This window comes from Narcine bancroftii, chromosome 1 (genome assembly GCF_036971445.1).
Source record: "Narcine bancroftii isolate sNarBan1 chromosome 1, sNarBan1.hap1, whole genome shotgun sequence".
Taxonomy (NCBI): domain Eukaryota; kingdom Metazoa; phylum Chordata; class Chondrichthyes; order Torpediniformes; family Narcinidae; genus Narcine; species Narcine bancroftii.
Window position 1 is genome coordinate 40260220 of NC_091469.1, and position 16006 is coordinate 40276225.

Sequence of the window (16006 nt, forward strand, 5' to 3'; positions counted from 1 at the left end):
TCTTCCCCAGATTTTCTCTGGATCACCTTCCTGTCCAGACTATGCAGTGAGTGCTGTTATTAAAATCTAATCAAGTGCCTCTCATCTATACCTCAGAGTGATTGAAGACAAGAACTGCATCATACCCTGACTGGTTAAATGAACTAATTTGGTTATTTAATTTTCAACATTTTCTCTTCCCACTCCCAACAAAAATCAGCAATCTAACAGGAAATCAATACTTCTTCTTTGGCTTGGCTTCGCGGACGAAGATTTATGGAGGGGGTAAAAAGTCCACGTCAGCTGCAGGCTCGTTTGTGGCTGACCAGTCCGATGCGGGACAGGCAGACACGATTGCAGCGGTTGCAAGGGAAAATTGGTTGGTTGGGGTTGGGTGTTGGGTTTTTCCTCCTTTGCCTTTTGTCAGTGAGGTGGGCTCTGCGGTCTTCTTCAAAGGAGGCTGCTGCCCGCCAAACTGTGAGGCGCCAAGATGCACGGTTTGAGGCGTTATCAGCCCACTGGCGGTGGTCAATGTGGCAGGGATTCTGCGATATTAAAGCAATTTCCAAAGCAGAGGGCAAATTTCTTCAAGAGCTTTAAAATTTCCACATGGAGCCAGACAATTGTTTTACTTTTCAAACAGCTTGGAGCCACAGCAATGACCTGATTTTATTTATGCAGCACAACTGGTAATAACATAATACAAATTAATGAAAATGCTGTACTTCATCACAGCAGTGGATTGACTTAAATAAAAAAGGACTCTGGTGGGTGCTAACCCTATCAGCTCTATGATTCATTATATGATTGAGGATGTGTTTCCATCTTATTATAACCAAATCATGGGCCTGGTCAAATAGCTGTACTGCCACTCCCCACATTCAACAAACTGTAGGGGTTATGTTTCCATTACTAGAATAGGGCAATGAATTGCTAATTATGTGTCTCATACATTGAGGTTCACTTAACAATCTCATTAGAGGTGGGTGGGGGGGATTTCTGCTTCACCCTAGTATTGGATAGTGTTAATATTAAAAGGGACCTGGGTATGCTTGCAAACATGTATGTGCCGCAGATGGATCGGAAGACAAGTGGTATGTCTATTGAGCTTATTCAATAGGAAGGTTTATTGAGATTGTATATGGCCTTGATGGTAGAGTGGTGCATTTTTCGTCTCCTTACTAATCATTAAACATTTTTTTCCCAGATTGGGTATTGAGGAGAGATTGAACAGACAGGAAGTGTATTTGCTAGTTTGTTTTTAAATTGGAAAAGTTTAGAAGATCGAAAAGAATAAAACTGACACAAAAGCAATTGACAGATTAGAGGGCAGAGAGAATGTTTGCCTTAATTGAAAATCTAAGACTGAGGGAACAGTTTGAGAATAGGGGTAAACTGTTAAGGACTGAGATGAAGAGAAAATTCTTCCCCCAGAGGGTGGGAACCTCCATCCTGTCTGTCATTATGTTTATTTAGAACAGAGATGAAAATATTTGTGGATATTCAAAAGATTAAGTGATATGAAGATAGGGCAGAAAATTGGTGCTAGGGATTAGAAGTGGATGAACAGCAGAGTAACCTTGAAGAGCTAGATGGTCTGCTTCTCCTATTTCTTGTGATCTGAAGTTAACCTCAAGGTCAGAGCAACACTCCTATCTCTAGTAAAATGGTAAAACTGCCCAAAAGGTGTCCACTAGACTAGAAAAACTATCAGCTAACTGGTTCTAACAGGGTGCTTGGGGCCCTACTAACAATTAATTCTCGAGGCTTTCTTATGTAGGCAAGTATCTGCCCTGCAGTTATTAAGTGCTAGCCGAGATTAGGAACTGTAGGATTTGTGGGTGAGAACTTCAAAGAGGTGAATGATTTTGTAGCAACAATGTGAAGCTGTTACCTACTCTTTCTAGTTTAGCCTGAATTTTATTCTTGCGCTTATTGTTAAAATGCATTGTATATCAGGGTGGAGTTCACCAGGGAATTTTTGGCATTAATGATAATTGTAAATTTAATATTTGTGTTCTAGGGCAGGTTAGAACTGCAGAACTACTTTGAACATATAATGTACTGACCATGACCCCTTCTTGCTGTTTCCAGACACAGTGCCAACATTAATCTTCATCGAAAGCTACTGACCAAGGAACTGGATGAAATGGGGATGGATCCAGCTCCAACGCTTGCCAAGGGCCTCCGTGAGGAATTTTTGGCCAAGATCTATGGTGGGCACCATGGAATTGGGCTGGATATGAGGGACGAAGCCAGTTCACCAGCAGGGACAGAGGATTCCCACACCAACGGCTACACAAGGGTCACAGCAGATGATTATATGGTGCTGGACCTCAGCACCACTTCTAGCATCCAATCCAGCAGCAGTATCCACTCGTCACGGGAATCAGAGGTGGGAAGTGATGAAGGGATTCTGTTGGATGAGATAGATGGGGCCAGCGACAGTGGTGAATCCACCCACAGAGCAGAGGTTCAGTCCCAGATTGCTAGTTCCAGTCACGAAGCCTTAGAGGCCTCCATATTGCAAGCAGCATCAACCAGCAATGGTGGGATCATGTGTATTATCTGCCACAAAATGTACAGCAACAAGGGAACACTGAGGGTTCACTACAAGACAGTCCATCTCCGTGAAATGCACAAGTGCAAGGTTCCTGGTTGCAACATGATGTTCTCCTCCCTGCGGAGCCGGAACAGGCACAGCCAGAACCCTAATCTACACAAGAACGTTCCCTTTGCTTCCTTTGACTAATGTAGGTCTCTGCGCCAGGTGACCTGATCTGCTGAGCCTTTTTGACATCAGGTGCTTTCTTCCCCGTTTTGCCCTCTGACCTGGGGTTCAGACACAAGGAGTAATTGTTTGGAGCTTAATAAAGATGGGAACCCCAGGTCACATTGAATTGCTCATGCTTAATTCATCTCCAAAGAGACAGTTCAACTATCTGTGACTGTTGCCTGCAGAAAAAAAAGTACCTACTTGTTGTCTTTGTGAACTTAACTACTTGTCAGCTTTTGAAAGAAAATTTGATTGAGCATGGCAGCTTCTTTTGTACAAACTATGCCCTTAAAAGGCCAATGATGTCAAGTGATTCTACTGTCATCCTGATAAGCCAAGGCCTTCTTTCTATCATATTTCAAATTTGTGAAATAATCCTATAAAGTCACAAACGCGGAATTTAGAAACAAAATTAACATCCTCTTTTAACTGTTAGATTTCGGATCAATGTACATTGTATCTGTGCAGATTTGGCACATTTGATGCCTCGTGCTTTTCTTTTGTAACAGGGCACAACCTTGAAATCTGAGGCAGGTCCTTCAGATCTGATGTCAGGAAACTCTACCTGAAAAAATTGGGGAGTTTGCTGAACCTGGGCTCACAAATTTTTCAAAACAGAGATTGATAACATTTTGATGGGTAGGTGGAGTTAAGATACAGATCAGTGTGATCGAACAGAGTGCCAAATGGCCTTCTCTTACAAATTTCCACAGTGTTAAACTCATCAGTAAATATTCATCGATCTTTTAGTTACTGCTTCACCCGTCTTTATAACCTCCAAGAATATGATCTTTCTCTGAACGTGAGTTTCATTGGTTGCATTGTAGTTCCCTCCCATAAAACATAAAAATCCCACAATCCTCTGAAGGATGTCATTACACTACGGCCTCCTGGCCCCCAAAATTCTTCCAACATACACACACATTCTCTGAGGTCCTGGGCTCTGAACATTCCACTACAAACCATTCTGCCTCTCTTTTCTCCTTTAAGAAGTTGTTTTAGATAAGGTATTTCCCAATAGTCTGATGAATAGATCCCTGTGAGGCAGAGGATTCTCATCCAGCCAATTGTTAACTTAGCTATTTAAGAATAAATGCACCCTTCTGTTCAAAGCAGTGCTTCTTGCCTCTTTAATATAGAATTGAGTTGGGTTTTTTTCCCTAGCAGAATAAAAAGCCGAGACTGACAATCATACTTTCTGGTCAATACAGATGGCTAGGATAGATTCATGTGAAAGTGCAAGGTCCATTATATTCCTCTGATATGCCACAAAACCTTCCTTCAATTTAGAGGGTAATAATAACACAGACGGAATCATTTGCTCATGCCAATCAGTACAATCTGTCTGTTCATCAATTTATGAGGAATTGCTCCATTTGATTAATCGATGCCATATGTATAGACGATTTAAAATGGAACATACCCGAAAATATGAGAAAATGTATCTCTGCACAAAATTCTAATACTGGGTTTCCAATGACAAGGCAAGTTGGCAGCTAGGTCTATGAATAATGGTTATTCTCACATCAAAAATATTCCTCTTGAACAAATTTCAATAAAAATAAGTCTTAACAAAATGAACTAAAATGAACTATTGAGCAGCATTGTAGAAACATTTAATCACAAATGGTTGATGATTGGAATATTCTGAATAATTACTCAATTCACTCAAATAACATCTTATATTTCCATATCACCTTTAATGTAAGGAACGATTCCAAAGTGCTTCACAAGAATTATCAGTCAAAATTGAGCACTAAACTAGATAAGAGTTGTAAGGGCAGGTGAATAAAGGCTGAAGTGAAAAAAAAGTTTTAAATTTTGTTTTCCAGCAAGAGAAAGGTGAAGATCTCAAAAGCTTAAGGGGAAAAAAAAACAGTGTTTGAGTACAGACACATGTCGTGGAGCATTAAAGGTCAGCAGTGGGTCAGAGGAAGAGGATTAGAGGACTGCAGATATTTTTCGGGATTATAAATCTGTTGGAGATTAGAGATAAGGATGGGACATGCCATGGAGAAATTTGAAAAGAGGAAAGAGAGTGTTTACATATCAGCATTGTTTAACTGAAAGCCAGCATATGTTAGCCAATGTGGCGTGGATAGGTGAAAGATTGGTGATAGTTGAGGGATGGATTTTGGATACCAGGTTTGTGGAGAGTAATAAGGGAGTTGGCCAAGAGTGCATCTAAATCATCAACTTCAGACTAACAAGTGCATAGCTGAGAGAGATTACAAGTGAAATTCAGTTTGTTTCTGTCTCCAACAGTGATTCCATAACATTAAAGTAGAGGAGATGCCACCTCCCTTTCCAAAGGCTGGAGATAGCCAATTAGGTCAGAGGACTTTTAGAATCAAGTCAATTTGTACTCCAACAAATTTGGAATTTGGGGCCTTTTTTTTTAAGATGTTTACCAAATTCACCGAACCTAACTACCTGATCTGATATTCCTGTTTTTTACTTTGTTTATATAAGGCTCTCATATGAGTTTCTAATCTCTCCTCATTAAGAAATTCATCAGTTGACTTCAGTTAATTGATATTACCCTCTCTAACCATCTTTCTCAGTGACTTACAACCCAGCTCTAATTTCCATGGAATGTAAATCTTTCACACAATTGCCCTCCTTACCTATAACCTGCATCTCTGATATTTAATCTCCGTGGATAATTTCACTCTTAAGGCAGAGTACATTTTAAAATAAAGGTGAATTCAGTATGAAATTAAAGATATTTATTGATCTGAAACTTCCAAATTAACTTGAAGGAATACAGAACTAAAGCAGGGTCAGGGAACCTGGATTTGTCATCTTAAATAAACTTTAAATAAGGCCTTTGGCTCATCAGTATTACATATTATTGATGGTTGTTAGCTTTTTTTGTTCTGTTTTTGTGTAAGATCTTGCTGGGGTTGGGTGGGTGGGGGGGGATGGGTGGGTGGGGGGGGGGGGGAGGGGGGAAGGAGGGCTCCTGTCATTCAAGGTGAGGAGAGTGTGAAAGGAAAACTGTTTGCTGGGCATTTGGGTTGTTTAATTTTGCTTTGCAAATGCTTTCTTTTTTTCTTTTTCTTTGTGTTTTTGTCCTTTTTAATAACTAACATGAAACACAGCTTGCTTAACTGCTTGCTAGAAGCAGCATTACAGAATGCTGGCATGTTTCCGCACTCTGAGAGAAAACAGTGTGTCTACAGTCATAGTCCATAACTCCAGTCATGCACTTTTAATGCTAAACAGTGGTGTGTGTCATTTTATATTCTATCTGATTTTAGTTACTATTTTTAAACTAAGGTGTTCCCACTTCAGTAGGTCCTTTCAATTCTAACAGATACCACCAACCTCCCCCACCATGAGACCAGCTTACTCTAAGGATGCCAATATATTACCATTTTAAAGATTATGCTGCTGACTTTGCACAGGTTCAGAAGATGGTAATCTGGAAAAAAAAATCCTTGTTTCTACTAACTGTCAGGACAGCAAATGCTTAAATACTGGGATCAAATATTTGACTGAAATCAAAATTCAAAATCCTTCTGGCTCTGAATGACCAAGCACTAAGAAACTTGTAAAATTAGAGTTTTACAAGTGGAACCCTCCATCACAGAAGGAGTCTTTCAAATGATGCAAAGAGGTTCAGGGTCAATTTCCAGCAGTGTGATGAATTTTGAAATTTTGATCACGTTAGTTTAACTCATAGAGGTATGCCCACACAGCACTCTCTCTCTCTCTCTCTCTCTTTCTCTCTCCCCCTCACTCACTTTCAGAAGCTTTACATTCCAATAGGTAGGGAGAGTGGCTTCAGTATATTTTTTCCTTAATGATAAAGTCAAAAAGAAACAATATTTCTTGGAATTTGTGGTATGGCACACAGTGTTACAATTAATGTGTGTTTTAGATTGAAACTTATATTACATTAACATTTAAAGCATGTAAGCCCCAACACTGAACTGAAGTATGAAGTAACAAAGAGTTTTATTAGGAAATGTTGTAAGTGTAGTTGAGGAGCCTTGAAACTGACTTGAAAATACTGAAAAACTCCATTAAACGAAAGAACAAAGGAGTTGTATTAATTCTTAGTTTTTTTAAACTTTCAAAGCCCCAGTGCAATCTTAATATACAAATAATCTATTTTACACAATGTATTGTTAGGTTTTGGAATGCATGGTCAAAAGAGCAGTGTATACAGTCTCAAAATCTTACAAAGGAAGAATTTAAAAAGGAGGGAAAATGAAGAGGGAGCAGCAGTGTTACACTCACTGGATTGCTGTTTTGGAGAGCTGGCATGGACCAAATGCTTTCTTTTATACTCTATGACTATTCCATGATTCATTGAAATGTGGAATAAGTTCAGATTGACCTGGTTAGTTGTGCAATGGGAAACTGCTGGAAACAAAGAATGGTCAATTAAGTGAAGAGATCTTCAAGAATAAAAGGTTTCCAAACAATGAGTGCTTGGCAGGACCACGTTAGCCAGAAACCCTCAGTCTTGGTGGAACTTTAAACCATGTATTACTGCCAGATTCCAGACCAGACTGGTACAAAATCTTGACTTCTCTTTTCAGAAATCGAACTATGATAGTCTTAGCTGTTGACATGCAAACTTAGTCTTAAAATCAGCAAGTTTCTTCTGCTTGGCCTCTAACCCTAACCCTGCAGGAGAGAATGGGTTTGTTTGAGATTTGTTTTTACATGTATGTACAACAGAGTTGAAATGAAGACATATTTTCTACTGGATAAAAAAAACAGAAACTTATCAAGGCACTAGTGCCTTTCACAGTCAGAATTGCAAAATTATTTTGACTGGCGAGGACCCAATAGAAAGAACATTCGCAGCAGCTGAGTTCAGTTTCATATTTGGCATTCTCTATAATGCAGCAAGAAAGGATATTTTCCTCCTCCTCCCAAAATAATTTCTTTCTGTTATGATATTATCTTTGTTATGCTACCTTACAGCTCTGGATAATACTAACTGCATTAATTACCACACAGTATTGTATGAAGTCTGACTTATTAAGTTCTCTGGGCGATCGAAACATTGGCGTGTGTGTATATGTGCACGAGCGCATGTCCGATTGAATCACTGTCATGTTAATTTTAGCAATTTTGTCAGATGAGACTTAGCAACAATGATGTTTTTCTTAAACACTTAATTATTTTGTTGTTTAATTCCTCACAAATGTTTTCTCCCTTTGCATAGAAAACAAATTCACACTTCTATTTTTGTTCCAATTTGGTGTTTTAAAGGTTTGTTTTCTTTTAAAAATTCCTTGTGTTATTTTTATATTTGCACAAAATCTTTCACTTTGGACAATTTGCCAATGTTGGACATACAATTGACAATTCATTTCAGTATTTGTGGGTGGGTGTTTTTTCAATTGATGATCTAACAACCTAATGTTAAAAAGACCAATTCTTTAATGAGAACAGATTGGTTATTTAATGTGCATTTATTAGGAGCATGTACTGAACAAACGAGGGGAATATGATGTTGGAACATTGGAGGTACTTAGTGTTTCTTGTCATGCAGTCTAAATATTCACATGTCACTTTAATGCCTTGAATGTGAATGTTAATGCCAAGATTCTGACACATTACCAGCTTAGCTCTCCTTCCCTCTCCTTTGCAATCACAGACCTACAGGGACATAGATAAGTAGTGTACACTTAAGTTCAGCATGTGGCCGTCAAGTGTAAGAGGATATGTAAATGCCCGTATATTGTAGGTGAAAGAAGAATTGAGGGCAGGAGTTCAGACAGTCTGTAAGGGTCACTGATACATGTCTATGTCATGTGAGCCACCATCTGAGGTAACAACTCTGAGTTTGGGAGCCACAGTGTAGGGCCAGCCAGCCTGAAAGCAGACAGAGAGGCAAAGACACTGCAGAGTAAGCAGATGATGAGCCCAAGGTGACTGTGGGGCCAAAGAGACTTTGCATTCACGTTGATGGGCTGTTCAGATGTTGCATGTCCACTGAGCAGCAGAGTTTAGTCCAGTGGAAGGGGGAAGAGGTAGTGAAGAGTGTGTGAGTGTGTATGAAATGAAGTGAGTTACAGGAGTTCTTGCAGAATATATTGAAACTGAAATTCCAAATTCCTGAGGTGTAGAAAAGTGTCTCTGAGCTGGGGACCTGGTCTCTGACACTCGTATACCACAGGTTGAGGACTTCTAACCCTGACTGGAAACCAAACATTGACTTGCATAATTTTATTATCTGTGTTTATATAAAAGTGCATTAACTCGTTGATATAATGTAATCCACAACATTATTCTTGCAAGCAAAGATACCAGGCATATGACAGGATTTACACTCACCCTGTGTGACCCCACCTAATCCCACAAATACTATTGCAACCTCAGTAGTCCTTATTGCCATTGAATGCCAAACTATTGTGTCTTTGAGGAGTTATAAGGCCTTCCAGTATCTGAAGCAGAGTCCAGAATCAGTTTCATAATGACACTCACCTCCTGTGATTTGTTCTACCATCCTAAAATTGTTCAGTAAGCCCTTTCAGTTCCTTAATGGCTGACCCAACAAACACCAAATTCCTCTGAATGTTTAGTTCAATAATCAGAAAAAAAACAAGCTTTGAAAAAGAGACATACAATTGTGAACATAAAACTGCATTCTGCACAATGTATCATTAAATATTTTTCAGATATGTCATATAATTATGAATCTAGTGCAATTATTCTGTATTCAAGTCATTCTGTACTTATAGGTTGATGGTTCTCTGGATGTGCTCCCAGTTGTAATGGGCTAAAAAGTTTATTCAAATTTTAATTTTCAATAAATCGTGTAATTTTGGACAAGGTGGTGAAGATGACAATCTATTGGCTACAACTTAAGAAATGTGACAGTGCTTTTCAAAAAAATAATACAATTTGAAAGTACCAATGCTTCCTTTCTATGAACTTTTCATTGTAATTTTCTCTTTTTAATTATGTTTTCAATTTGTTTGCTTTCTTGTATGTGAAAGTTAATGCACTGCTTATAACGCTTGAATAACCACAGAATGCTCTACAAAGTATTGCTGTACCTGGGGAATTGAAAAGCCTGCTTCACTTTGATCTACTAATCGTGACATTGGTAGTTCCATAAATACTGTATGTACTGAAAACAAAACAAGTTTTTCCATTTAGTAGTTTGGAAAAGAGGAGCCCTCTTTTTATTTGTAATTGTTCCCTTGTATTTCTGTACTATATACTGTCTCTGGTTTTTGCATTAAATGCATAAGGGTTTGGGATGTAAATGGAATTTTATTCATATTTTGTCCAAATACCTCTTGTAATTTGTATCAGAATTCTTGTACAATTTTTATATTAAAGATTTATCAGTCACTGGCAAATGTGTCCATCTCTTTAGCAAAAATCGAGAATGTGTCCTCGACCTCACTGTTCCATTCTACCCAGAAAGCTAGTCACACATTTCCAAATCTCAATTTTCTCTTTGGAGACACTGGTACATGTTATCTTCTTTGGCTTGGCTTCGCGGATGAAGATTTATGGAGGGGGTAAATGTCCACGTCAGCTGCAGGCTCGTTTGTGGCTGACAAGTCCGATGCGGGACAGGCAGACACGGTTGCAGCCGTTGCAGGGGAAAATTGGTTGGTTGGGGTTGGGTGTTGGGTTTTTCCTCCTTTGCCTTTTGTCAGTGAGGTGGGCTCTGCAGTCTTCTTCAAAGGAGGTTGCTGCCCGCCGAACTGTGAGGCGCCAAGATGCACGGTTTGAGGCGATATCAGCCCACTGGCGGTGGTCAATGGGGCAGGCACCAAGAGATTTCTTTAGGCAGTCCTTGTACCTTTTCTTTGGTGCACCTCTGTCACGGTGGCCAGTGGAGAGCTCGCCATATAACACGATCTTGGGAAGCCAATGGTCCTCCATTCTGGAGACTTGACCCACCCAGCGCAGCTGGATCTTCAGCAGCATGGACTCGATGCTGTCGACCTCTGCCATCTCGAGTACTTCGACGTTAGGGATGAAAGCGCTCCAATGAATGTTGAGGATGGAGCGGAGACAATGCTGGTGGAAGCGTTCTAGGAGCCGTAGGTGATGCCGGTAGAGGACCCATTATTCGGAGCCAAACAGGAGTGTGGGTATGACAACGGCTCTGTATACGCTTATCTTTGTGTGGTTTTTCAGTTGGTTGTTTTTCCAGACTCTTTTGTGTAGTCTTCCAAAGGCACTATTTGCCTTGGCGAGTCTGTTGTCTATCTCGTTGTCAATCCTTGCATCTGATGAAATGGTGCAGCCGAGATAGGTAAACTGGTTGACCGTTTTGAGTTTTGTGTGCCCGATGGAGATGTGGGGGGGCTGGTAGTCATGATGGGGAGCTGGCTGATGGAGGACCTCAGTTTTCTTCAGGCTGACTTCCAGGCCAAACATTTTGGCAGTTTCCGCAAAACAGGACGTCAATTATATTCCTGGGCTAAAACATTAAGGGATCATTCTCAAGCTAAGTAAAATCAGAAGGCAAGTAGTGGAAAAAAAAATGTCAAGTTCATGCTGACTACCTTTTACAATCATCCTTGATTCTGCTTTCTAAATCATTGCAAATATCCCAGTAAAATTCTGTAACTCTGCCAAACCATATTTAGCATTGAAACCATTTTGCTAAGATGATAAACATATTTGATAAAATAAAAGCCATGATCAAGTGTGGATTCTAAATACATTGCTGAAACAAAATGTTGACGTTGAAGGATGATGAAGTGATCCGAAGTGGGATGATTCACAATCCTCTCGACTTCGCAATTAATTCCAATTAATCCTCATGAAACTATGGCAGAGGAGCTGAATGATCATAATAACTTCGGTTATTGTGCAATAAAAGCAAAAAATGTGAAGAGTCACGGAGTACATCATCTTTGCAGAGAGGAAAATTCAAAAGTTCCAAAATAATTAAAACAGAATTTACCAACAAGCTGGTTTCACTAATTTATTTATTGTACAGGCACACTTCAATGTACTTGAAGAACATCATATTAAAGTTCAAACATAGGTGGAAAAAAAACCAGGGTCAGACAGTTTAGGAGTTTTTTGAGGGAGATGGCCAAAGAGGTTTAATCATAGTGCATTACCAGGTATGATTCGGTGTCAGAACATGACAGCTCAGGAACTGGCCCTTCAAACCACCAGGTCTGCATCCACCATGAACCACCTGCCTGCACATGGTCGATATCATCCTGTTTATGTGCCTCTCAAAATGCTTTTTGAATGTTACTATTGTATCTGTTTCAACGAGCCCCCCCCCCCCCCCCATCACCAACACCACAATCACCCACACCCTGGTAGCACATTCCAATCATCTACCAAAAAAAAAACACTCACAAATCTGTTTCAAATGTTTCCCCTTTCCATAAATCTTCGCCCTCTGGTATATGACATTTCCATCTTAAGTGAAAGACCCTGACCTTTTTGATGCCACTCACAATTTTATATACTTCTGTCAGATCATCTTTTAGGTCCAGAGAAAACAACCCAAATTTGTCCAACCTCTGCTTGTGGCAAAAACTCTAGCCAACATCCTTGGTCAACCTCTTCTGCACCCTTTCCAAAGCCTTCATATCTTTCCTGTAATGCAGAGACTAGAACTATACACAATATTCCAAATTCACAATTGATGAAGGAACCCCTTCTTTATCATTCCGTCCACTTATGTTTCCACTTCCAGGGAGCTACTGTATGCACTTTCCAGATCCTTCTGTAACATCAAGAGTTCTGCCATTTGTTGACCACTTTCATTTGGCATTTAGCCTCTAAAAATGCACCACTTGAAACTTCTCTGAATTAGACTCCATCTGCCATTTCTCCACTCAAATTTCTAACTCATCTATATCCTTCTGTATCCATTGACAACCTTCCTCACAATCAGCAATTCCACCAATTTTTGTGTCCTCTGCACATTTACTTATCAGACCACCTCCATTTCTGTCCAAAGCATTTAGATTTTTGATCAGACTATAAACCAAAGCAAAGTCAATCTGTCTGTATTAACTGCTGATGGAAGAGCAGCTGCTCAATTGTGACAACACACAAAAACAAATTACACAGGTTTGCTTTAATGGGAGTAACATTGCTGCATTGACATGTACTGACCTCAGCAGCCTAGCCAGTATGCAAACTCATTCCAGTCTGGCAGCTTGTTCCAATTTTGGGCTCATTATAAAATCAAAAAGTTAAGTTTTATAAAAAACAGTCCATAGCATATTTTCAATTCACAGAGTATATAGTGAATACTTCTGACAACATTTAGACTTTGTTTGGGAGTCCCATCAAAAGTTCTTTTTTCAAAAGGTGCTGTCAGGACGAGTTTCAGTTTAATTTAAGGCAGCTTACATGTACATATTACACATGGAAATTCCATATCACATTGATGTGATTAGTTCCTTCTGCATTGAATAGTGTTGTTTCTTGCAGCTTATTAGAAAGGACATTAGCTATTCAGCATATGAAATGGAAGACGTTTGCAGCCCTGATTTGAATAAGCATGCTGGAACACCAGTGAAAGTCACTAAGCAGAATGGTGGTGTGTTGAAATACCCTTGTACTTCCAGAAATACCCAATATTTTTGTTGTGCCAGAAATATGCTATAATTTTCTGTACCCCAGAGCTTTCAAATGTTGGGGATATGAATTAAAGCCTTCAACATCAATCCAGGTGCCATTGATCCCACCCCTTCGAAAAATCCAAGTGCATAAAGTATCGAGGGGACTTGCTGAGTGTCTCAATGCATACATCAAACACCCCATCTTTCCTGGTTTTTCTCTGATAACTTTTTCCAATGTGTAGTTCTGGCTGCTTGATCCAGCTGGCTCTCTTTCCGATTCCTCTTATTATTCAATCAGGTTCAATTAACTTTGACTAGTTTGTATCTACCATTATAGTTCCGACTGTTTGCCATAGCTGGACGCTTAACATGTGCCCACTCTCTGCCATTCTATACAGCAACATTTCTTCTTGTCTGCTGAAAACTTTATTTCCTGGTTTCATTTTCTTTAGTGGCCACTGATGCACAGAGAACACATTGGATTTCTTGATTCTGGCTTCTTGATTTTGGCATGGATGAGTTGGGCTGAAGGGCCTGTTCTGTGCCGGATAGCTCGTTGACTCTAATTGTTTATACCCAACTATACCTTGACGTCTGTCAGGGAGATGTTGCAAAATCACTAATCAGATTCATTGTAAAGTTTCCAGAACTTTGCAATTATTTCATTTTGGAAATACTAAGTAAATACTGTATTTTTTTAAACACTTCACAACTGTTTGAACTGATTGTCCTTGAAAACAGCCATGCAATTTTAAATCTGGAATGCATTCAAATGACATGACTTTTATTCAAACTCTTGGACGAGAGACAATTGGCAGTGAATGTTGAGCTCTCCATTTTCTCTTCTCAACCTTAATTACCAGTTACACGCAACCTTGTTGGAGGTAGGAGCAGACAACCTCATGACTTTCATGCCAATCCTAAGTAGCATTTCTCTCTGTGATTGACAATTAAAGGAAATGGAAAGATGAGCCTTCCTATTCCAGGACATCTGAAATGGCACCCTTCTTCAGTAAACATGGTTTCCTCTCCCCTGCTATCAATGGAGCCCTTACCTGTTCCTCCTCCATTTCCTGCACATCTGCCCTAGTTTGTCCCTCCTCCCCAATGAAACTGGAAAGGTTCCCCTTCTCTTCACCTAACATTCCACCAGCCTCTGCATCCAATCTTTCTGCCACCTCCAACAGGATTCCACCTCCAGACACATCTTTCCCTCTTCTCTCCATTTGTCAGAGGGATTAATCTCTCCATGACTCTCTCACCCACTCATCCCTTCCCACTAATCACCCACATGGTGCCTACTCCTATGTCCTCACCTTGCACCCTTACTTTCTCAACCATTATTCAAAGCCCCAAACAGCCTTTCCAAGTGAAGCAACACCACCTGCTAATCTGTAGGGGTTATTTCCTGCAGCCAGAGCTCCCATTGTTGCCTCTACATCGGGGAGATTGGACATAGATTAGGGGAAATAATATTGTTAAACATCTTCGCTTTGTCTGCCACAACAACCAGGATCTCCCAGTGCCCAGCCACTTCAATTCCACTTCCCATTCCTACACTGACATGTTTGTCCATGGCCTACTTGGTTGAGGCCACATGCAAATTAGAAGAAGTATATCTTATATTCCTTCTTCACATCTCCAACCAACATCGACCTCCAATTTCTTGTAACCTCCCCCTTATTTACTTAGCCCCACTTGTTTCCCATTTTGCCACCTTGGTTCCTCTTTTCTTTCTCGTTCCCCTCCACCTGCCTCTCTACCAGCCTGCTACTCACATTTTCATTCCTCCAGCACCCCAGCCTTTCTTTCCTTCTCCTATCAGAATCCATCTTCTTCAGCCACCAGCCTCTCTGTCCTATCACCTCATAGATTCTTACTTTCTCCCCATTTCATCCCCCTCCTACCTGCATTCTCATCAACTGCCAGCCTGTGCTCTTACTTCTCTTCCCCCATCCCCTTTTATTCAGCCTTCTATCTGTTTCTTGCTATTCCCGATGAAGGGCTGACTATCTATGCCTGACCCACTGAGTTCCTCCAACACGGTGTGATGATTTCTAGCATTTGCATCCTCTCCTGTTGGCAAAAGGAAATAATGTTGTCCAAATCTTGAAAACGTGAGGCTCCAAAATGGTGGCTAGAGAGGAGAATTGATACAGATAATCTAATACACTAAAGCAGCTTGCAGAACTGTAGCCCTGGTTAATCTCCCCCACCACCCCTCTGAGCAATGAGACTTCTCTAAAACTCCTTATTCAATTTATTAGTGACTTTTCTAGATTTGCTCTCAATTGCATTACGTCTATGTCCGTTCGCACCACTTGGAAATATAACAAACTCAACAACAGCAAATCATGTTTTTTTTTTAAAAACTTTATCTTAAAAATTTCTCTCAATTACTACAGCCTTAATTAGTGTATAGGGCTTTAAATATTTTATTGTTTGGGAAATCCAAAGATTGTTGTTTAATTATCACTTCGCTGCTGCACAATGCTGAAATGTTTGGAACAACCAACCTATATATGATACTCAGATTGCAGTTGTAAGTTTTCAATGTCAATTCTTTCAAGACTCAATGGATTTAAGTAGCTGGCAATTAAAAATGAACATGCTGGAGGTGCTTAGCAGGTCAGCCAGCACCTGTAGATAAATAGATAGAGAGAGAGGACAGAGAGAGAGAGAGAGAGAGAGAGAGAGAGAGAGAGAGAGAGAG

The 16006-nt window shown here is 40.0% G+C and overlaps 1 protein-coding gene across 3 annotated transcripts in view; it reads left to right on the top strand.

Annotated features, from left to right (window-relative positions):
* Nucleotides 1-5653, top strand: part of bnc2 (basonuclin zinc finger protein 2) — a 105393-nt gene extending 99740 nt beyond the window's left edge. For 2 of the 3 annotated variants that reach the window (XM_069924419.1, XM_069924428.1), the window contains one exon: nucleotides 2074-5653. In XM_069924419.1, the coding sequence (XP_069780520.1) occupies nucleotides 2074-2731 (658 nt within the window). In that variant the 3' untranslated portion in view covers nucleotides 2732-5653. The remainder of the gene's footprint in view (nucleotides 1-2073) is intronic. The other variant, XM_069924439.1, reaches the window with a different exon arrangement.
* Nucleotides 5654-16006: the final 10353 nt, after the last annotated feature.